Source organism: Pseudoliparis swirei, chromosome 9 (assembly GCF_029220125.1).
Source record: "Pseudoliparis swirei isolate HS2019 ecotype Mariana Trench chromosome 9, NWPU_hadal_v1, whole genome shotgun sequence".
In the NCBI taxonomy this organism is placed as follows: Eukaryota; Metazoa; Chordata; class Actinopteri; order Perciformes; family Liparidae; genus Pseudoliparis; species Pseudoliparis swirei.
The window spans coordinates 26,882,038-26,905,758 of NC_079396.1; the positions used below are offsets into that span (position 1 = coordinate 26,882,038).

The window sequence follows — 23,721 nt, forward strand, 5'->3', positions numbered from 1 at the left end:
TGAAGCTGTAACAGCATGACGCAATAGTGCAAACTGCACAGATACTCAAACACAAGTCACTCGGACGCATGCGACGACGACCAGGGTCTCCAGAAACCGGACATAACGGAGCGAAGAGACGACATTTAAGATCTACTGTGAACTGGCTTAAGATTATCATAATTTGTTATTATCGTCGTTATTAAAGGTTTCACGGGATCCCCCAAAAAGTTATTTTCTCGGGGTCGGTAGTCCAGAACTATCTACTCTTTCCATTCAGATGTAAATGCACAATAATGCACACGAGGACTGAGATCTGCTGCTGTGTGTCGGCAAAGAGTCTTAAACCTCGACGACCTGTTCAACCACTTTATTGCTGACTTTGAAATAAACAGATGCAGGTACTGTAACCACATTATATCAAAAATACAAAAGAAAACCTCTACTTACCCGGATCTTTAGCATTGTTTGGGTATAATAGTGTTCATAATAAATACAAACGGAATAATAAGAATTGCGTTTTTTGACATCCCAGAGATCCCAGATCTAGTAATGTCAAATACAGGGTTCTTACACACTTTGACCAGTGGATTTCCAAGACTTTTCCATGAATTTTAACCAAATTTCCATGACCAAACTGAAATCTCGGTATAAACATGAACAATTTAGAAAATGTTGCGTACAGGACTGTCTCAGAAAATTAGAATATTGTGATAAAGTTCTTTATTTTCTGTAATGCAATTAAAAAAACAAAAATGTCATGCATTCTGGATTCATTACAAATCAACTGAAATATTGCAAGCCTTTTATTCTTTTAATATTGCTGATTATGGCTTACAGCTTAAGAAAACTCTAAAATCCTATCTCATAAAATTTGAATATTTCCTCAGACCAAGTAAAAAAAAGATTTATAACAGCAAAACAAAATCAAACATTTGAAAATGTGTTTCGAGTTAATTAGACGATTCAAGTGATTTGTTTAATACCCTACTAGTATACTTTTTCATGATATTCTAATATTTAGAGATAGGATATTTGAGTTTTCTTAAGCTGTAAGCCATAATCAGCAATATTGAAAGAATAAAAGGCTTGCAATATTTCAGTTGATTTGTAATGAATCCAGAATGCATGACATTTGTTTTTTTAAATTGCATTACAGAAAATAAAGAACTTTATCACAATATTCTAATTTTCTGAGACAGTCATGTATTGATAGCGTCTGCCGGCTTATATTTTGAGCGTCTTTCTTCAAAAAAACACAAGTTATTTCAAACTCGCCGTAAATGAACATGTGATTATAACAAATTTCCATGACTTTTCCAAAACTTTTATGATTTAGTTTTTTTCCCCCATGACTTTTCCGGGCCTGGAAATAACCATTTTAAAATTCCATGACTTTTCCAGGTTTTCCATGACCGTACGAACCCTGCAAATAAGTAGTGGGAGCTCAAGTAAAGTGTTCTTGCACCCCGACGACATGGGAAACAAATAATTATAATCAAATAATTCACATTTTCATTGTTTTCATGCTTTCTGTGTGGACGTTTGAGTCCTGTGCCACTGAACCCTATTCATCAAAATAAGGAGGTAAAAAACAAAACCTTATTGGTGCCGCACTCCCAAAACAGATCAAATAACGGAGACAAACCAAACGGCGATGTCGCCCGCTGAGATTCAGTCCTCGACTTTGTGCGCCGGTCTGCAGAAAGTCCAGTGGTGCTCCACCGTGTTCTCGTTGGCGCGCTCGCTCATGTGATGCACGCGCGTGTTGCGGATGGTGAAGCCCTGTTTCATGATGTAGTCCATGAGCTGAACCCTGAGGGACACCTCCTGGTGGTAGTCGCACGGTCCGAAGGTGAACGACACCTGGCAGTCCCTGGTGTCCATCATGTGTTTGTTCCACTTGGTGAAGTTGTTGCAGACGCCCTCCAGCAGGCCGTGGACCTTCGTGGTGATGGTGAGCTGCGTGATGATGACGGCCACCGGGTTGGAATATTTAGACAGTTTGCGGGTGCTGGAGAGCTCCACGATCTGCTCGAATATGTCGGGCGGGTACAGAGGCTTGGGGTCGTTGAGGCACTGGATCAAAGGTTCGATCTGGTAGAAGTCCGCCTCTTTCCTCAGGAGGTCCGTCTCCGCGAAGTCCAGCGGGAGCGTGAGCTCGGACGTGCGCAGGAAGTTCAGGATGTACCTGAAGAGCGTCCCGTCGCGGTCGATGAAGTAGTTCCCCTGGGAGTCGCGCGTCGTGGGGAAATCCCCCCGGAACATGGCGCCCAGCATGGAGTCCGAGTAGCGCTGCAGCGTGGACAGACTGGTGGTGTACAGGCGGCCGCCCACGTTCAAGGTGACGGGAGCGCTCATCTACGAGGAGAAAAACAGGAAGACGCTGAGAAAAACAGGGTGTTTTTGTGAGGTTTAAAAGAAGCGTTTGCACCCTGCAGCCGGAGGTGATTTCAGCCGTTAACCCGAGCTGAAATAAAGAGAGTAATGCGAGAGTTCTGCAATAAATCAGCTGCTTTGTGGTCAAAACAACGTCAGGAGGTTGAATCAACACCTCTCTTCTGTTCTACGATCAAACACAATCATGTAGACTCATGATTGTACCAGCTCAGACTACCTGTATAATCTGCCTGTATAATCTACCTGTAATCTACCTGTATAATCTACCCGTATAATCTACCTGTACGCGAGGTAGATTATTTGCAACTGGACACGTGTTTGTTTAAGAAGTGCAGGGTGCTTGGTGGTAAAGAAGCATTTGACTAAAAGACCATGTAGTGGCAGTTTGAGATCATATTACATTACCTTCGTCATCTTCTTGGTGGTACAGTTCTTTAAGTGCTCAGGAATATAACAACAATAAACACATCATGTTATTTGATCGACCGCTGCTCATTTGAGATCGTTTTTGTTCAGTACTCACATGTCTACAATAACCGTTGGACCTCGCGTGTCTCTTCATAACAACATAAACCACATGGTTCACGATGAACCCAACATCGGACGTTTCACTCCGTTATTTAGCAATAACTAATCTAGGCAGTGAAAGCTGGTTATATCACTGCAAAATACATCAACTATATATATATATATATATATATATATATATATATATATTGAATATGAATGCTGTCAATGAGTTGTGAATCCATCGATATTTGACGCAATCAAAATACAACTTGATATCAGCGGTGGAGAAGAGGTTGTATCGTGTTAGCGAGCTAGCTAGCGAGCTAACGCGGCTAACGTTAGCAGCCGAACGGGCAGTTACTCCTCACATCCGGGTTCTTAGTCAGACCCGCTGGAAGTCACACAAACACATTACAACAAAAAGCTTCACCGGCGCGTTTGGTGCCTATTTGTCTCTTTTAGTTGTTGTTGTTGTTGTTGTTGTTGTTATTGTAGCTGTTGTTGCTGTTGTCCAGAAGCGGGAGGTATTTGACGTTACCGTTAGGGATGTGTTGGCCGCTGGTCGTTACCGGGGCAGCTGTGCTCGACTCCGGGCTGCAGCAAAACTGCGCGCGCACGCAGGCGTCGAAGGAGGAGAGAGGCGGCGCTGTTTGCAGCCACAGCGCCACTGCGCTCACAAGCACGCGCGAGCGCGAGCGTGCACGCGTACGCACGCACGTACGCACACACACACACACACACACACACAGCTACATTGCATGGGGGGCTTTTATTATCATGTTGCAGGTTACCATACAAATATAATAGGATGTATTTTCTAAGAAAAGAAAAGCCTGGAACACAATACATATATATATATATATATATATAAATTCTATATATCATACCTGCAAACTCATGAGGGGTGAAAAAGGTGACAACGGTGGGGGTCCTCTGCTCTGACTAAGTCAGTGCCCACAAACCCTTCTAATAAGAATATATATATATATATATGTATATATATATATATACAGAATATATTAATAGAATAGTTACAACACCTTGAAAGACGATGGTGAACTCGGTAAGATGGCCACCACACCTTGAAATATTCAGTAATATTTATTTTGCATGGGCCCAGGTGTGAATAGGAGCGAGGCCCATTCAGAGAAATCTCTACGGCCCACTTGAGCGACAATCACACAGGTTAACAAGTCCCACGTTACACTATTTTACAAATCAAGTAACTTTCTGAATGTTGTGCACTTGAACACTTTTTTAATTTCTTTAATTTCTAAATTATGTAAGAAATTAATTCCTTGTGTTCCTCTTTTATCCAATAACCAATATATTATAATAAACCTTCCCACCCACCCTGTCTGTGATATCTCATCAGAGGCCCCCACCCCGGGAAGTGGCTGAATGGAGAAGGGGTGGGGGGGTTTCTGTGAGATTCACAGACGGAATTCCTGCTTGAAATCACTCTATATACAGACTCTGGTTCGGTGCTCCGTGACGTCACTAGTGACATTTCCTTTGGTTCGGTGCTCCGTGACGTCACTAGCACAGAACCAAAGGAAATGTCATGTGACAATGTTTCCATGGCGACGAGGTCACGGAGATCGAAGGCACTAAACCGGTTTAAACTTTATATGCATGTACGTATATGTGTGCATACTACTGTTTATATCTGTCACGGGACACAACACGTAACTATCTAATCTTTCATGGAACAATGTAATTCTCAGGCCAGCAGACCATTGTACAATGGTGCTAAAACGCTAGCGCGCGATTAGCATCCGCTAGCTAAACGGCGCTAACTGTCTTCACTTTAACTTCTACACAGTTAATAACTGTCAAAATATAAAAGCGAGCGAACATAACATTAATATATATTTGGTGCTTATGTACGTTTCTCACCAGTAAACACCAAGAGACTCGCATCAACAGCTGCGTCACTGTCTGTGTTACCCTGGTCTAACTTGTTTGTTTAAGACAAGAATTGCGGCACCAGTCATGGAAAACCCGCTACCGCCCCCTACCGGCGAACACAAGTATAACAACATTTAAAAATCATTCAAATTAGGAAAAATGGAAAAGGAGCACATCTTCAAATTTAAGAAGCTGGAACCATAAAATGTTTTTTAATTATTTAAAGTGAAAATATTATCAACAATTCTTTTCTTTTTTTTCTTCTCTTAAGCAACGAATTGATTAATCTAATAATATTTTAGCTGAACTTTGGTCGTTTTACAACAACATGTATAAAGTAGAAATAATATTAATGATATAATGATAGTAATAAAAAAATATGCGTTGTCATTATATATTATATGGTTAAAGTCATTCATAAACCAACTTCCCTTTCTTTGGCCAACAAGGACTCGTGAGCTCTGCTGAGCCATGACTCTGTTCCTTGAGTCTGTTCTGCCTCTACCTGGCTGTCACTAACATTATAACTTCTATACGATACCTGCCATAAATATCATGATACCAGAATTCGATACATTACCATAAAAACAATATGATACCATAAATACGATACTGGTATATTTATCTATAATAGTAATAAATAAAACATCTGTATGGTTCAATTTTTACCAACTTTTTCAACACTTAACAAATGGCAGTATTATTCGTATTAATACAGCCAGATATGAATGAAACTACATGGTTCCATCATAGCATTGATGATACACTATGAGGCCGTTAGTCTGTATCTGACCAGATGATGCACAGTTCATCAGGATGAGCAGCTGTAGAGTTACATAACTTTACAGACTGTCTGCCTTGGAGACAAAGAACTGAAACATTTCACTTCTGGAATCATCTTTTTCTTCTTTTTTTTAAAGCTGAAGACTTTGAGTCTCAAAAGCTCCGCCACTTGACGCCACTCGCAGTGAGCTGCGCAGCGCATTGCGTGCAGACAGCTTGACACGGAGCAGCGCGTGCGCTCTGATCGCGCGCTCTTTTAATGAAGTATTGATTCAAAAAATATGCTAAATCACATTGTGTTTAACGTACGGGTACTTTGTTAGTATCGCTACACCGTGCAGTGTGACAGCAGTAGATGCAGCGGGCTAACATTCAAGCTAACCTAAACCCCCTCAACGCTGTCGACATCTGAACGCTGATTGGCCGAGACGCGACACGTCCCATCAAAGAAGTTTTATTGCGAAGAGCACCACATCGCATTTTCTCCGTGTCTCACTCCAATCTCATAAACGCCCCCCCCCCCCCCAACCCCAAAAAAACAAAAACTCTTCGGATCTACACGATTCACTTGGATGACCTATTTTGATTTCAAAACGGTGAATTTCACCGAAAGGTGACACGTTTGCAGGTATGATATATATTTATTATACACATATATATCAAAATATATACATACACTATATATAATATATATATAATGTAATACTATATATACAGTTTATATATTTTAAAATATATATTTCTTTATTATATATATATCCCCCAAAAAATTATATATATATCATTTATTTATTTTATTTATTATATGTAACAAACAAAATATATATAGAAATATATGTACTGTACATATAACTATTTAAATATATATCTATATACACTACCGTTCAAAAGTTTGGGATCACTTAGAAATGTCCTTATTTTTCAAAGAAAATAATTGTTTTTTTCAATGAAGATAACATTAAATCAATCAGAAATACACACTATACATTGTTAATGTGGTAAATGACTATTCTAGGTGGAAACGTCTGGTTTCTAATGAAATATCTCCAGAGGTGTATAGAGGCCCATTTCCATCAACTATCACTCCAGTGTTCTAATGGTACATTGTGTTTGCTAATCGCCTTAGAAGACTAATGGATGATTAGAAAACCCTTGAAAACCCTTGTGCAATTATGTTAGCACAGCTGAAAACTGTTTTGCTGATGAGAGAAGCTATAAAACTGGCCTTCCTTTGAGCTAGTTGATTATCTGGAGCATCACCATTTGTGGGTTCGATAAGACTCTCAAAATGGCCAGAAAAAAAGAAGTTTCCTGTGAAACTCGCCAGTCTATTCTTGTTCTTAGAAATGAAGGCTATTCCATGCGAGAAATTGCAAAGAAACTGAAAATTTCCTACAGCAGTGTGTACTACTCCCTTCAGAGAACAGCACAAACGGGCTCTAACCAGAGCAGAAAGAGAAGTGGGAGGCCCCGGTGCACAACTCAGCAAGAAGACAAGTACATTAGAGTCTCTAGTTTGAGAAATAGACGCCTCACAGGTCCTCAACTGGCAGCTTCTTTAAATGGTACCCAAAACGCCAGTGTCAACGTCGACAGTGAAGAGGCGACTCGGGATGCTGGCCTTCTAGGCAGAGTGGCAAAGAACAAGCCATATCTGAGACTGGCCAATCAAAAGAAAAGATTGGTATGGGCAAAAGAACACAGGCATTGGACAGAGGAAGATTGGAAAAAGGTGTTCTGGACAGATGAATCCAAGTTTGAGGTGTTTGGATCACACAGAAGAACATTTGTGAGACAGAACAGGTGAAAAGATGCTGGAAGAGTGCCTGACACCATCTGTCAAGCATGGTGGAGGTCATGTGATGGTCTGGGGCTGCTTTGGTGCTGGTAAAGTGGGAGATTTGTACCAGGTAAAAGGGATTTTAAATAAGGAAGGCTATCACTCCATTTGGCAACGCCATGCCATACCCTGTGGGCAGCGCTTGATTGGAGCCACTTTCCTCCTCCAACAGGACAATGACCCAAAGCACACCTCCACATTGTGCAAGAACTATTGAGGGAAGAAGCAGGCAGCTGGTCTGCTGTCTGTAATGGAGTGGCCAGCACAGTCACCAGATCTCAACCATTGAGCTGTTGTGGGAGCAGCTTGACCGTATGGTCCGCAAGAAGTGCCCATCAAGCCAATCCAACTTGTGGAGGTGCTTCAGGAAGCGTGGGGTGACATTTCAACAGATTACCTCAACAAATTAACAGCTAGAATGCCAAAGGTCTGCAATGCTGTCATTGCTGCAAAAGGAGCATTCTTTGATGAAAGCAAAGTTTGAAGAAAAAAATTAATACTTCAAATACAAATCATTATTTCTAACCTTGTCAATGTCTTGACTATATTTTCTTTACATTTTGCAACTCATTTGATAAATAAAAGTGTGAGTTTTCATGGAAAACACGAAATTGTCTGGGTGATCCCAAACTTTTGAACGGTAGTGTATATAATAATATATTTTATATATATTTGCATATATAAATATATATATATTTGTATATATATATATATATAAACATACATCAATATATATTTATATGAACAAATATATATGTGTATATATAATTATATATACACATATATATAAATATATACATATTTATATGTATATATTTTAGGGCTGTCAATCGATTGAAAAAATTAACTAATTAATCGCACATTTTGAAATTCATTAATCGCGATTAATCACGATTAAAAGTGTTTTTTTCTTCTTTTTAAAGACAAAACTTCACACAGAGCTGTGTTTTCAAAGAGGCTCCTACTTATAAAGTGCCAGCGAGGTATTTAATATTGTGGATGATAAATTGGCTGTCATCTTTAACATTGAACAGCAGCAGAACCAGTGGCCTTAGTAAACTAACTGACATTCATATATGTCACGTTCACCCTCTGGAGGCTGGGGGCCTTTTCTCCATTCTACAAATAAATGTAAATTCACCTTTTAAAGGTGTTTGCATGTGACACATACCCATGTGTTATACATCAAACATTCCAGAACAATCTCAGCTCTATTCAATGAGGCACATTGTCCTCGCGCCGTGTTCTCTGTTTTCTCTGACTGACAGGCTGCTAAATGAGCCTCACCTGTGGTGGGAGGTCCTTTGTGATTTACTGAGTGTTCATTGGTTGTTTCTTTCGCTAATTGTTGACGGACAAACGGATTGACCAATCACGTTGAAGGTTTCGTGTGACGAGTTCTTTCCGCGCCGCGTCACCCGACACGTCGCCCCTCCGTTCCTCTGTGTTCAGAGGGGGAGACGGGAGGAAGGAGGAGGAAACCCGACTGATTCATCCACGAGTTTAAACTGATTTCTGCTCCTTATTTTCGCGGAGAAATAATTGTTTTAAAAACGGAAACAGTGTCAAACCGTACTGCCGCGGTTTGACACTCAGGGGAGTGAAAAAACTTCAAGGCACACCGGAAGTAAACAAAGTTGCGTTAATTGCGTTAAAATATTTTAGTGCGTTAACGCGTTAACGCTGACAGCCCTAATATATTTACAGTTGCTGATAAGATTCATATTCTAATTAAAGGTCCTAACGTCCGTTGATCTTGATATTTATGAATTCTTTCGTCACTGCTCCTTTAAGAGAAAACACACGTCTCCATCGATGAAACTGCGTTGCGCAACACCTTCCGTTTGACCCCGCTGACCTTGACGACCGTGAGCCAGGTGTCCTTGTGGGCGGAGAAGCCGTGCAGCATCAGGACCGAGGGCCTGGCGCCCGGCTTCCCTCGGCAGGCGAAGCAGAAGCGGTAGCGGCGTAGCGCACCTGCAGGCCCAGGGTCCTCCTCCAGTACCTGGAGGGGTCAGGGAAGGTCATTGAAGGTCTCACCAGTACTCTGATACCTCACCAGTACTCTGATACCTCACCAGTAGTACTCTGATACCTCACCAGTACTCTGATACCTCACCAGTACTCTGATACCTCACCAGTAGTACTCTGATACCTCACCAGTACTCTGATACCTCACCAGTACTCTGATACCTCACCAGTAGTACTCTGATACCTCACCAGTACTCTGATACCTCACCAGTAGTACTCTGATACCTCACCAGTAGTACTCTGATACCTCACCAGTACTCTGATACCTCACCAGTACTCTGATACCTCACCAGTAGTACTCTGATACCTCACCAGTACTCTGTTACCTCACCAGTACTCTGTTACCTCACCAGTACTCTGATACCTCACCAGTAGTACTCTCTGATGAGGGATGAAGACCAGAGGAGGAAGGAAGCCACGAAGGCCACGATGGGAACAGCCAGCGTTGCCCCGGCGATGAGGAAGAGATTCACCAGGTCCAGGTCAGAGGTCATGACTACAGAACACACACACACATTACATACACACACACACACACATTACATACACATTACACACACACAGTACACACACACACACATTACACACACATTACACACACACACACACACACATTACATACACATTACACACACATTACACACACACACAGTACACACACACACAGTACACACACACACAGTACACACACACACACACATTACATACACACACACACACATTACATACACATTACACACACACAGTACACACACACATTACACACACACATTACATACACATAACACACACACACACACACATGACCCCCCCCCCCCACAGTGTGTAGTTGGTGGACGTACCTTCAGTGCTCCTGGCTCCTCGTCTTCTCTCACACACACACACACACACATGACCCCCCCCCCCAGTGTGTAGTTGGTGGACGTACCTTCAGTGCTCCTGGCTCCTCGTCTTCTCTCACACACACACACACATGACCCCCCCCCCCCCCACAGTGTGTAGTTGGTGGACGTACCTTCAGTGCTCCTGGCTCCTCGTCTTCTCTCAGACTCTCTGAGTCATCAAAGCTTCCTGATCGTTTGCTTTCTGTAGTTTTTAAGGATCTTTCTCCCGTTGAGTTCGTCCCCAGAGGAGAAGCTGGCTCATTGATCATTATCCATGATGGGGTCAGTGCTTTCAAGAGAACGTGCAACAGGAACCTGATTAGTCACGCCCTCTCATACAGCTTCATAATATAGAGTTTTATTAATAAATGTTTAGAGTCTCTGGATGCTGTGTGAACTAACCCCTCATAAAGCTTCATAATATAGTTTTATTAATAAATGTCACACAGTAAAACAACAACACCCTCTATTGCAATGTGCAGCTGCCATTCTGATGTCTGTGGTCCACAACACACACACACACACACACACACACACACACACACACACACACACACACACACACACACACACACACACACACACACACACACACACACACACACACACACACACACACACAGACAGTTTCCATCGGTTGCAGTGTGCGCCCTCACCACCAGGCGGCGCCGGATCCTACACGCTGGCCCTATAATGCACCTGAAGACGTCACTATGGCATCATCAGGGTGAGTTTGTTCCTTCAGTCTCAGAAGACATCAATCAAGTATCATGTGTATATACATCTATATATATAAATATATATGTACATGTATAAATATATATATATACATACATGATACATACAGGACTGTCTCAGAAAATTAGAATATTGTGATGAAGTTCTTTATTTTCTGTAATGCAATTAAAAAAACAAAAATGTCATGCATTCTGGATTCATTACAAATCAACTGAAATATTGCAAGCCTTTTATTCTTTTAATATTGCTGATTATGGCTTACAGCTTAAGAAAACTCTAAAATCCTATCTCATACAATTTTAATATTTCCTCAGACCAAGTAAAAAAAAGATTTATAACAGCTGAGTGTTTGTCAAGGCTCAGGAAACCCTTGCAGGTGTTTCGAGTTAATTAGACAATTCAAGTGATTTGTTTAATACCCTACTAGTATACTTTTTCATGATATTCTAATATTTAGAGATAGGATATTTGAGTTTTCTTAAGCTGTAAGCCATAATCAGCAATATTAAAAGAATAAAAGGCTTGCAATATTTCAGTTGATTTGTAATGAATCCAGAATGCATGACATTTTTGTTTTTTAAATTGCATTGCAGAAAATAAAGAACTTCATCACAATATTCTAATTTTCTGAGACAGTCCTGTATATGGGGGGTGGCTGTAGCTCAGTGGGGTAAGAGGGCCTTCCTGCAACCGCAAGGTTGTGGGTTCGATCCCCGCTCTCCCTATTAGTTGCAAGTCGAAGCGTCCTTGAGCAAGGCACTGAACCCCCAGTTGCTTCCCGGGTGCATCACTGCAGCCCACTGCTCCTTAATAACTAAGGATGGGTTAAATGCAGAGAACTAATTTGTATACATACACATGTATATACATCTATTTATATATGTATGTCCATATACATGTATATCTGTTATAGTAATTAAAAGCAAAAATGTGTATTAGTATAATATTATATTTATTATTAATGTTTAAACTTTGTTATAACGATATTCTTAAAAAAACATCAACTCGATCTCGATGAAGTTTAAATCATCACAACAGAAAATAAAATCCAAAATGTCTAAAACAGTGAAATTCCCACTTTTTAAAACACCGATATCAGCAATTATATATATATATATATATAAAAAACATATATAAATATATTAAATATCTCAGCCGTGCCATTATCAGTCATCACATCAGTATTTTTTCAATATCATGACAATATTTATTATTTTATCGACAGTTTACAGAGATGCGTTACATTTAGGGAGATCAAATCCCAAATATCATTTAGAACTAATTTAGTGCACCTCTTACATTCATCAATGGATGATCCTAGAAGTCATGATGGCAAAACAAATCATCATAATAATAATAACACAAAAACGTATTCATTTTGACACGAAACTGACACTTTTATTAACGTCATCTAAAATAGAGCATCTCAGATATTAGTGTTTAGTACGAGCCTCTCATTAAAAGTGCAGATATGATAAGGGGGCAAGTTTGTCCAGGTGCAGATAAGTGTGTGTGTGTGTGTGTGTGTGTGTGTGTGTGTACGTTGGCCTCAGGTCCTGAAGAGCACAGCAGCGGTCACGGCTGTCAGAGCCACAGCTACAACGGGCCCCCAGGTCATCCACAGCTTCTGAAACGACACCTTCATCATCATCATCATCATCATCGGAACCAACAAATAGAGAGAAGGCAAGTTTAAAAACAATAAACAACAACAGCTCTTTCAGGTGAAGAGAAGCTCATCCAACAGTTGTTAAGCGTCAGCCGTCCAGACAAACAGGTGTCAGAACTGAATGATTAGTGAGGTTAAGCCCCGCCCCCTCCCAAGGCATTCTGGGCGAAACAAGTCATGCATTTGATCTTAAAAAAACAATAAATAAATAAAAAAGAGACACATGTGAGAATGAAAGATGTCGGCCCGACGTGACGCAATGTGTACCTTTCTACCAAAAAGCGGCGAAGCACCAATACAGCGCGGCCAGGACAAGGCCGACCACTGCGGCTTGAACGGGCAGCAATGTGGACGCCTACAGAAGGGGGAGGGACGTTACAGTGGTCACCTGAGGGGGCGGGGCTTCATTAATGAGAATCTAAAAGTCAGCAAGGTGCCGTTTACACGAATCTCAGTCGACATCTGGGAGAGGATGAGTTGAGGGGGAGCAGGTGTGCTTTGATATATTTTTAAAAAATCTAATAAATATATACACACGTGTAAAAATTAGTATACATATAAAAAATTGTATATAAATCCAAATTTATATATATTATATGTATATACATTTATATATTGATATATTTCTATATATATTGATTATTATATATATATATTTATAAATGTATATATATATATATTAAGAATAAGAATATACACTTTTATTAATCCCCAAGGGGAAATTAGTTCTCTGCATTTAACCCATCCTTAGTTATTAAGGAGCAGTGGGCTGCGGTGAAGCGTGCAGGAAGCAACTGGGGTTCAGTGCCTTGCTCAAGGACACTTCGACTTGCAACTAATGGGGAGAGCGGGGATCGAACCCACAACCCTGCGGTTGCAGGACGGCCCTCTTACCCCACTGAGCTAAAGCCGCCCCAAATTTATATCTAAAATAATTAATATATATATATATATATGTATTTGTCAGTGTGTGATGAGCACTCACCTTGGTCCCTTTCTCCTTCAGCTCCTCCATGGTGGCTCTGCACTCCTCAAACTTGTCTGCCAGCGACTGCTTTTCCTGCTCCGCTCGCTCACACTTCTCCTTCAGCTCCGTCAGCTCCGCCTTCGCCTCGTCGTACTGCGGCGACAACGGCATTTAAAAAATAATTTGTAATTGTATATGCATAGTATAACTATATTATATGAAGCTCATTTAACATAAATAAACATGGAGGCGTATGCAACAAAGTAAGAATCATAGAAAATAAATATGAAGCTATTTGTTTTGGCTCCTTGTGATTCAAATCTTTAAAAACCTGACAACAGGAATGTGCGCCTGCTCTGGTTTTGTTGGTGACATGCTAGTTGTGTAGCCAATGGAGCTACCACTGAATTTGCATAATTACAATAAATGACACACACACACACACACACACACACACACACACACACACACACACACACACACACACACACACACACACACACACACACACACACACACACACACACACACACACACACACACACACACACACACACAGACACAGACACAGACACAGACACAGATGGCGCTTTTGTCCTCCTAACAGACGAGCAAAAGGGCAGAGCTACATGGCACTCAGGTTCCACAGGTTCCACCCCACGCTGGGACGAAAGACATATGGTTAACGATGGTTTCACCTGCCTGCTATGCCAATGCCCCCCCCCCCCCCCCCCCCAGCCTGCTCAACCTGACTGGGAGGCCGTTTGGACGCTGCTTTCAAAATGACTCAATCCTTTGTTTTTAAACAGCAGGCGGCTCATGAATGGGTTTTCACGCGTTTTTCGGAAACTTTGCATTTGCCACGCAGCTTATTTGATGCAATAATCTAAATTTCCACTTAAAGCTTAAACCTATATACAAATACACCCCCCTGCAGCCAAGTGATGCCTTCAGGGTCTGTATTATAACTGATCGGTCCCAACAAGTGATGCATTCAGGGTCTGTTCTATCAGTGATCGGTTGCCTTCAGGGTCTGTATGATAACTGATCGGTTCCAACAAGTGATGCATTCAGGGTCTGTATCATAACTGATCGGTTCCAACAAGTGATGCATTCAGGGTCTGTTCTATCAGTGATCGGTTGCCTTCAGGGTCTGTATGATAACTGATCGGTTCCCAACAGGCCACGGGTTCTCAGGGTTCTGCTCGCCGGGCAGAGAGAAAGCTGGAGGAAGTCGTCCTTTGTTCCGGGGACATCTCACCGATGGCGAGCTGTAAACTATTCATACGAATGAATAAGTTACGCGGCGTAACCCGAGCGTCCGGCGGCGAGCGCTCCGGCTCCGGGGGGCCGCATTTAATAAGCCGTCAGAAGGCAGGAAGTCTTTCCTCAATGGAGCTCAGAGCTACTTTTATGAATGGGAGGAAAGCCCGTTTGTTAGGTGAGACGCGTGACCTTTGACCCCTCGGCCCGACCGGCCCAGTGCGCTTCATAAACACGGCAACGCCTCGTGACTCCAGCAGCTCCTGGAGCTGGAGAGGCATCTCACACACACACACATTCACTGTGTGAGGGTGTGATGTTTTATATGCGTATGTAATGCGCGTGTGTGTGTGTAATGCGCGTGTGTAGTGTGTGTGTAATGTGCATGTATCTAATGTGTGTGTGTGATGCGTGTAATGTTTTATATGCGTATGTAATGTGTGTGTGTTTGTGTAATGTGTGTGTTGCGTGAGTGTAATGTGTGTGTGTGTGTGTGATTTGTGTGTGCAAGTGTAGGTGTGTGTGTGTGTGTGATATGTGTGTTTCTCCCTCTCCTCCCCATGACCTTCCCTTCCCTGCTTGGCTCCTTTCGTCATGTCTTGTCTTATACTTGAGAGACTCTCTCCTCATCGCTCTTCGAACTAAAAACCATGGACCGATCAACTGATCATCTGATCAACTGGTCTCTCAACGCAATTGACACCGTCTTCTCGACGAGAAGCTTGGGTTCGAGGGAATCTGCCCGTCCTGCCGGGACGTTGCAGCTGGTTACACGATGGACGTGTCGTGTGCCTAGCAGCCCTTTCCGTGGAGGACGTAGATGACATCTACCTATTCGGAACTATGATTACAGGATTTCTGCTGTTTGGATTTGGCGTTGCCCTGGTTTATCGGAAAATTAAGGAAACGGTGACAGCCGTTAAAAGCCCTCTAAGGCTGCCCGACGAAATTGGATCGATTTGAAAAATGGGAGGAAAGTGGTGGAATAGTAGGTGCGCAAATTGTAGTAGCTGCTGGAAGACCAAACAATCCCAATCTTATCTGCTTTCGGCTCCCTCAACCAGAACGGGCCTTGGCCAAGGCCGTGGAACAACAACTCCCTGAAGATCACTGAAGTGAGAACCTCTCATTCCCTTCCCCCTATCCACAGACACCTGTGGTTGTTTTCTCCCAGGACCTTTCAAGGCTATCTCCATGGCAACGACCATCTTGCGGACTGTGAACTCTGTCTGTTGTGGCCTGGGGGAGGACGACATACCAGGCCACGCACACACGAACTTTCGATATACTGATATGCATTCACTACCCCCCTCCCCATCCCACGCCTCGCCTGCTTCTACCCCCAGTGTGACCGGACGGGGCTGTGGCTGGCGCCGTGAAAGGCTGCTGGACCGGCTGGCTGCTTGTCGGTGCTGGTTACCTTCTGCCCCCAATGGATGGGCTTAGATCACCCAGTTGTTGGATTACCTCCCCTCCCCTTCCTACTCGTTGCAAGTCATGTCTAAAATGTATGTGCTTATGTGCTAAGGTGTTTTTCCTGCTCCCACACTGTACCCCTCTCGGGGCATAGTCGGGGGGTTGGTGTTTTTTTCTCGCCTTCTTCCCTCATGTTATGCTGTAATCCTTCATCCACCCTTTCTTGCAATTTCGATGCTTTAGTACCTGTACTCTGGCAAACGACAAATAAATCAAATCAATCAAGTGTAGGTGTGTGTGTGTGTGTGGGGGTCTTTGAGTCTTTTGGAGTCTTTTGGGGTCTCATGGGGTCTTTAGGGGTCTATGGGGTCTCATGGGGTCTATGTGGTCTCATGGGGTCTTTAGGGGTCTCATGGGGTCTTTAGGGGTCTATGGGGTCTCATGGGGTCTATGTGGTCTCATGGGGTCTTTAGGGGTCTCATGGGGTCTTTAGGGGTCTAATGGGGTCTTTAGGAGTCTATGGGGTCTATGGGGTCTCATGGGGTCTTTAGGGGTCTCATGTGGTCTCATGGGGTCTCATGTGGTCTATGGGGTCTCATGGGGTCTTTAGGGGTCTATGGGGTCTCATGGGGTCTTTAGGGGTCTTATGGGGTCTCATGGGGTCTCATGGGGTCTCATGTGGTCTTTAGGGGTCTAATGGGGTCTTATGTGGTCTCATGGGGTCTCATGGGGTCTATGGGGTCTTATGTGGTCTCACAGAAGGTACCTCTCTCTGCAGAGCCTTGCTGTGGCCGCCCGCCTCCTCCAGCCGGGTCTGCAGCTCGCCGCCGTGCTGCCGGTGCTGGAGCTGCACGGCCGCCAGCCTCTCCTCCAGCTGCCGCTGGGACGCCTCCAGAGCTCTGAGGCCGTCGCTCTGCGCCGCGTTCTGGGCTCGAGAACTGCCGGGAACAACGAGACCACGCGGGGAGTCAAGCTACCGAGACACGGAGGGGGCGAGGCGGCGAGGGGGCGAGACCGACCTGGCGAGCTCGTCCTCCAGCTGCCGCCGCCCCTGCAGCGCGGCCTCCTTCTCGGAGCACAGGGCGGCGCAGGCGCTCTGCAGGTCGCCCGTGTCCCTCTGGTGGGTCCTGAGGAGCTCCTCCCTCTCGGCCTGCAGGCCGCTCCTCTCCTTCTGCTGCGTGCTCGCCGCGTCCTGCCGCTCGGCTCTCAGGACCGAGCACTCCTTCTGGAGGCCGCCGCACTCCGCCTGCACGGACTGCAGCTCGCCGGCTGCGGAGCACACGCTTAAAATGAGAGACGCTCTTTTTCCTTTACGGCCAGTCAGAGTACAGCAAGGATGTATGCAAGTTAGTAAGCAAGTATGTAAGTAAGCAAGTAAGCAAGTATGTAAATAAGCAAGTATGTAAGTAAGCAAGTATGTAAGTATGTAAGTAAGCAAGTATGCATGGGTCAGCAAGCATGTAAGTATGTAAGGTAAGCAGGCATGTGTGAGTGAGCAGGTATGTGAGTGAGTGTGTGCAGGCAGTGCAGTGTGTAAGGCATGTGTGAGCAGGTGTGTGAGTGAGGTGAGGTGTGTGAGGTGGGTAAGCAGGTGTGTGAGGTGTGCAAGTGTGTAAGCAGTAAGTATGTGCAAGTGTGTGAGTGGGTGTGTGGCAGGTGTGTAAGTGAGCAAGGTGTGTGGTGATGCAGGTGAAGTAAGTGTGCAGGTATGTAGTAAGTAAGCAAGTATGTAAGTAAGCAAGTATGTAAGTAAGTAAGTATGTAAGTAAGTAAGTATGTAAGTAAGCAAGTATGTAAGTAAGCAAGTATGTAAGTAAGCAAGTATGTAAGTATGTAAGTATGCAAGTATGTAAGTAAGTAAGTATGTAAGTAAGCAAGCAAGTAAGTAGGTAAGTAAGTAAGCAAGTTTTTAAGTTGTGTGCGACCCCTAACTCCTGAGCGGTCGTGTGTCGTAAACGTTCACCTTGTATTTCTGCCGTTTTCTGCCACTGCTTGCTCTGCTGCTGGAGGTCGCGCCGCAGGTCGTCGACCTCTCGCTCGTATTCGCCGGCCGCCCGCCGCCATTTCTCCAGGTCCCCGGAGGCGGTCGCCAGGTCGGCCCGGGCGGCGGCGACGTCGCGGTCCCGCTCGCCAGCGGCCTTCTCCAGCGAGCGCCGCAGCGCCTTCGCCTCGTCGTCCGTCTCCTCCTGAAGCTGCCGGAGCTGGCCTGATGCAGGACGCCACGCAGGGGTCGAGTTAGAGAGGACAGGCACAACCAGATCTAGTCATGTAGTCATGTCGTCATGTAGTCTAGTCATCATGTCATCTAGAGGTCTAGTCATCATGTCATCTAGTCATCATGTCATCATGTCGTCTAGTCATGTCGTCTAGTGGTCTAGTCATCTAGTCGTCTAGTCATCATGTCATCTAGTCATCATGTCATCATGTCGTCTAGTCATGTCGTCTAGTGGTCTAGTCATCTAGTCGTCTAGTCATCATGTCGTCTAGTCATCTAGTCATCATGTCATCTAGTCATCATGTCATCTAGTCATCATGTCATCTAGTCATCTAGTCATCTAGTCATCATGTCGTCTAGTCATCATGTCATCTAGTCATCTAGTCATCATGTCGTCTAGTCATCTAGTCATCATGTCATCTAGTCATCATGTCATCATGTCGTCTAGTCATCTAGTCATCTAGTCATCATGTTATCTAGTCATCATGTCGTCTAGTCATCATGTCATCATGTTATCTAGTCATCATGTCGTCTAGTCATCATGTCGTCTAGTCATCATGTCATCTAGTCGTCTAGTCATCATGTCGTCTAGTCATCATGTCATCTAGTCATCTAGTCATCATGTCGTCATGTAGTCTAGTCATCATGTCATCTAGTCATCTAGTCATCATGTCGTCTAGTCATCATGTCGTCTAGTCATCATGTCATCTAGTCATCTAGTCATCATGTCGTCATGTCATCTAGTCATCATGTCATCTAGTCATCTAGTCATCATGTCGTCATGTCGTCTAGTCATCATGTCATCTAGTCATCTAGTCATCATGTCGTCTAGTCATCTAGTCATCATGTCATCTAGTCACCATGTCATCATGTCGTCTAGTCATGTCGTCTAGTGGTCTAGTCATCTAGTCGTCTAGTCATCATGTCATCTAGTCATCATGTCATCTAGTCATCTAGTCGTCTAGTCATCATGTCGTCTAGTCATCATGTCATCTAGTCATCTAGTCATCATGTCATCTAGTCATCTAGTCATCATGTCGTCATGTAGTCTAGTCATCATGTCATGTCATCTAGAGGTCTAGTCATCATGTCATCTAGTCATCATGTCATCTAGTCATCATGTCATCATGTCATGTCATCTAGAGGTCTAGTCATCATGTCATCTAGTCATCATGTCATCTAGTCATCATGTCATCTAGTCATCATGTCATCTAGTCATCTAGTCATCATGTCATCTAGTCATCATGTCATCTAGTCATCATGTTATCTAGTCATCATGTCATCTAGTCATCATGTCATCTAGTCATCATGTCGTCTAGTCATCATGTCATCATGTCATCATGTCGTCTAGTCATCATGTCATCTAGTCATCATGTCATCATGTCATCTAGTCATCATGTTATCTAGTCATCATGTCATCTAGTCATCATGTCATCATGTCATCTAGTCATCTAGTCATCATGTCATCATGTCGTCTAGTCATCATGTCATCTAGTCATCATGTCATCTAGTCATCATGTCATCATGTCATCTAGTCATCTAGTCATCTAGTCATCATGTCATCATGTCATCATGTCATCTAGTCATCATGTCGTCTAGTCATCATGTCATCTAGTCATCATGTCATCATGTTATCATGTCATCTAGTCATCTAGTCATCATGTCATCTAGTCATCTAGTCATCATGTCGTCTAGTCATCATGTCATCTAGTCATCATGTCATCTAGTCATCATGTCATCTAGTGGTCTAGTCGTCTAGTCATCATGTCATCTAGTCATCTAGTCATCATGTCATCTAGTCGTCATGTCATGTCGTCTAGTGGTCTAGTCATCAAGTCATCTAGTCGTCATGTCATTATGTCATCTAGTCTAGTCATCTAGTCGTCTAGTCATGTTATCATGTCATCATGTCGTCTAGTTATGTCATCTAGTCATGTCATCTAGTCATCTATTCAACATGTCATCTCGTCATGTCATCTAGTCATGTCATCATGTCGTCTAGACATCATATCATCATCTAGTCATGTTTTATAAGTTTAGAAGTTACTGAACCTTGAAGATGTTTAATCTGTTTTGCTGACTCTGCGACTCGTTGCTTGTTTTCTTCTCGCTCGTCCTGCAGGATTCCTGCAACAGACGACGTCCATTACCTCCCCCACACACACACACACACACACACACGCTACCTTGGAGCTCGGCGCTCCGGTGCTTCTCGGTGTCGGCGAGCTGCCGGGCTTCTCCCAGTTCATCGTTCAAGTGCTGGATCATCTTCTCAGAGTCGCCAGAAGACCTGCTCGAGTCATCTGAAGGAGAAACACACAATCTGATCCAGAGCCAGGGTTCATACACATGTGACCAATGGATGACTCTTCAATGACTGTTCCATGACCTTTACAATGACTTTTCCAATGAATTTTCCTATTACTTTTCCATCACTACTTCATGACTATGCCATGATTTTCCATGACTACTCCATGACCTTTCCTATGACTTTTCCATGATTACTTCATGACTTTTCCATGACAAAACATTTTGTGAAATCTTGGTGTGTACACAAGTAATTAATAAACCCTAAATGACACAAATAAATGAGACAGTTTGATTAAAAAAGAATGAATGAATGAATATATATATATATATATATATATGTAATTTCCATGACAAAAAATAAATACATTTTTTCAAGGACTTTTTCCAGAACTGGAAATAACCTTTAAAAAAAAACCCTGGAGAGCTTTTCTTGCCGGAGGAGTCGAGATGCTCCTCGTCTTCCGCGGGGACTTGAGGAAGTCACATGTACGAAGACATGGAAGACGATAAAAATAGACGGACAGCTCGAAGCTCCAGGCCCAAATATTTAACCGGGGCCGACGTACTCCACGATTTCCCAAGATATAAAAAAGGGGACTGTTACATAAACTAATTGCTCGCCCAGAAATAGAAACTGCACTTCTTTCAAACCAAAAGCGTTCCAAATCGTCCCAGAGCCTCCGGGACGCGCCCACTGTTGCTGTCAACAAAGCACAAAGGCCGACGTTGTCATGCGTCTGTTTCCTTTCCCCACGAGCGCCAACAAATACTCGGGCTGTGCACAAATTCCCCCGTGAATAATATCTTGATCCCCCCCCCCCCCTAATCTGCCCGCGGCTAGGAAAAGAGAGATGACCTCATCTCGTGGGCCCCACAGCGACCGGCGGGTCAGCTGGAGCGCGCGTGTGCTCCATAAATGGAGTCAGCGGCCGGTGCCACGCAGGAAAATTCGGCGTTTGTCGGGATGATTTCATGGCGTCTGGCATGGCATGACCCCCCCCCCCCCCACACACACACTGAAATGAGAGGGGGTGGGACGAGTCTTGCTGGAGGATGGTGGCACCCTGTGACTTCGGGGCACATGACCACGTCCCTGTGTGCCAGACAAAGGATGGGCAGACGGTGTGTGTGTGTGTGTGTGTGGGTGGGGGGGGGGGGTGCATGCATGAGGTTGTGTGTTCCCTCATGCATGCATATGTATGAGAGAGACAGTTGGAATGCGAGTGGGAGGGGGGGTTTTGCGCGAGCGACGTTCAGGCGCGTTATCTTTAGCAGCGTCGGCTGTCGCGTCACGGAGTCGTGGCGCGAGCGGCCCGAAATACCTCCGTGACCGGACGAGCGCCACGCGGCCTCGAGAGGCGACCGGGTCTCGACTTCGCCGGCAGATAGAAAATGTGACTCGTTCTCTGGAGCGCGGTGTTCTCAGTCGGCGGAGGCGGCGCTGTCGCCGGCTCGCTGCTCCGCTTTGTGCCTCTTCCCTCCTCGCCGGGCGGCGGCACAGATTCAACCCGTCATGCAGAATTGATTCGCTCGCTATAACCGTCCTCCAGCTTCTCTCTCCTCTCTGTCTCTCTCTCACGCGATTTTTTTATTTTTTTTTAAAGAAGTCAAATGTGCGCTCCATCTTTTTATATAAGCCGGTGACACCCAAGCAGGCGCTCCTGCGCTCCTTCTCTCCTTCTCTCCCTCTCGACTGTGACTCATGCCTTCTCTCCCTCTCTCTCTCTCGCTCTCTCTCGGTGAGACCTGGTGTCAGGTGAGAACAGCCGAGTCATTCGCAGCTGTTTTTTTTAGATTTTTTTTACCTTCGATGACGGGGACGTCGTTCTGGGGACCGCTCGGCTCCTTCTCATCCATTTGCTCGTCTGTACAGAAAATAAAAACACACACACATTTGTGTACGTATAAATACATAAACAATATACATATTGATATCATTCACAGAATCCAGAGTTAATGGTCATAATTCAAATACATCTTCACTAATATCACTATATCCTTAAAAGCCATGACTGCTGCTGCTGTTGTTGTTTTGGTATTTTCAAAAAAGGTAAACACAGGAATGCTTATCTATGAAAACGCATCAAGTACTTTCCAAACTGGGCAGCCGCACGAGTGCCGAGGAATCTTCAGAAAACGTACTCCTCATGATAAATGAAGATAACAATACTAGATCAAAGGGTGGAGAATAAATGGGGATGTTACCTCGAGGTGGTCCGGGAGCTCTGGGACTCGGCGTGCTCTCGGTCTCTGGTACGAAGAACTCTCCAACTATCAGATTTTCTTCTTTTTTTTTCTTCACCTCTCAGATTGAGAAAATGGACCAGTCCAAGCAGGGAGGCAGCAGGGGTGGGGTGGGGGTAGGGGGGAAGAGACCACCGAGGGGGGGGGGGGGGGAGACAGACGCCGGGCACAGGAACCTCTGAGGCAAATAAAACGATAAAAGGCAAAACAGTTAAAATAAATGACACGAATACAGAAAAGCGCTGTTAGAAAAGCTTCAGGAGAAGTTGAGTGGGAGTCATCACAAACAGCCCCCCCCCCCTCTTGTATCGAGTGGCTGGAGCCTCGCAGCCCCTCCACACTAGGTCATGCAGAGCGGGGCATGTGTGTGTGGGGGGGGGGGGGCTGCAGCTGCACAGACAGTGACACACAGAGACGTTCTGTTCACGCTGGTCTCCGACCAGTTGGTACTGATGTAAAAATAATTTATCTTACGGGGCGCAGAGACGGGGGGAAAGGCCGGCGTGATGGTGTGTGTGTGTGTGCGTGTGCCCTACATGCATCCTTCTCTTTAAATTAATT

At 44.2% G+C, this 23,721-nt stretch overlaps 3 protein-coding genes across 8 annotated transcripts; all 3 read right to left on the minus strand.

Annotated features, from left to right (window-relative positions):
- Positions 1 to 334: 334 nt before the first annotated feature.
- On the minus strand, positions 335 to 3,496 carry kctd6b (potassium channel tetramerization domain containing 6b). 2 transcript variants are annotated; one of them, XM_056423037.1, is made up of 2 exons: positions 3,428 to 3,496; positions 335 to 2,340 (listed from the first exon to the last, which is right to left on the minus strand). In XM_056423037.1, the coding sequence occupies exon 2, from the start codon at positions 2,338 to 2,340 to the stop codon at positions 1,654 to 1,656; it is 687 nt and encodes a 228-aa protein (XP_056279012.1). In that variant the 5' UTR covers positions 3,428 to 3,496; the 3' UTR covers positions 335 to 1,653. The 2 variants fall into 2 exon arrangements, with proteins under 2 accessions (XP_056279012.1, XP_056279011.1); XM_056423036.1 differs by lacking the exon at positions 3,428 to 3,496 and adding an exon at positions 2,785 to 3,421.
- Positions 3,497 to 9,212: 5,716 nt separating this feature from the next.
- LOC130198909 (monoacylglycerol lipase ABHD6-like) lies at positions 9,213 to 9,948 on the minus strand. Its single transcript, XM_056422014.1, is given in 3 exon segments — positions 9,213 to 9,388; positions 9,391 to 9,428; positions 9,824 to 9,948. Coding segments are annotated over 3 exon segments (339 nt in total).
- Positions 9,949 to 12,448: 2,500 nt separating this feature from the next.
- slmapb (sarcolemma associated protein b) lies at positions 12,449 to 23,292 on the minus strand. Of its 5 annotated transcripts, none has more exons than XM_056422520.1 (10): positions 23,122 to 23,288; positions 22,722 to 22,781; positions 20,790 to 20,909; positions 20,659 to 20,733; positions 18,355 to 18,597; positions 17,411 to 17,660; positions 17,158 to 17,329; positions 13,731 to 13,865; positions 13,013 to 13,100; positions 12,613 to 12,700 (listed from the first exon to the last, which is right to left on the minus strand). In XM_056422520.1, the coding sequence occupies exons 2-9, from the start codon at positions 22,771 to 22,773 to the stop codon at positions 13,017 to 13,019; spliced, it is 1,131 nt and encodes a 376-aa protein (XP_056278495.1). In that variant the 5' UTR covers positions 22,774 to 22,781; positions 23,122 to 23,288; the 3' UTR covers positions 12,613 to 12,700; positions 13,013 to 13,016. The 5 variants fall into 5 exon arrangements, with proteins under 5 accessions (XP_056278498.1, XP_056278497.1, XP_056278495.1 ...); XM_056422519.1 differs by having other exon boundaries at positions 12,615 to 12,703; positions 23,122 to 23,286; XM_056422521.1 differs by having other exon boundaries at positions 12,615 to 12,703; positions 20,793 to 20,909; positions 23,122 to 23,284.
- Between the last annotated feature and the right edge of the window lie 429 nt (positions 23,293 to 23,721).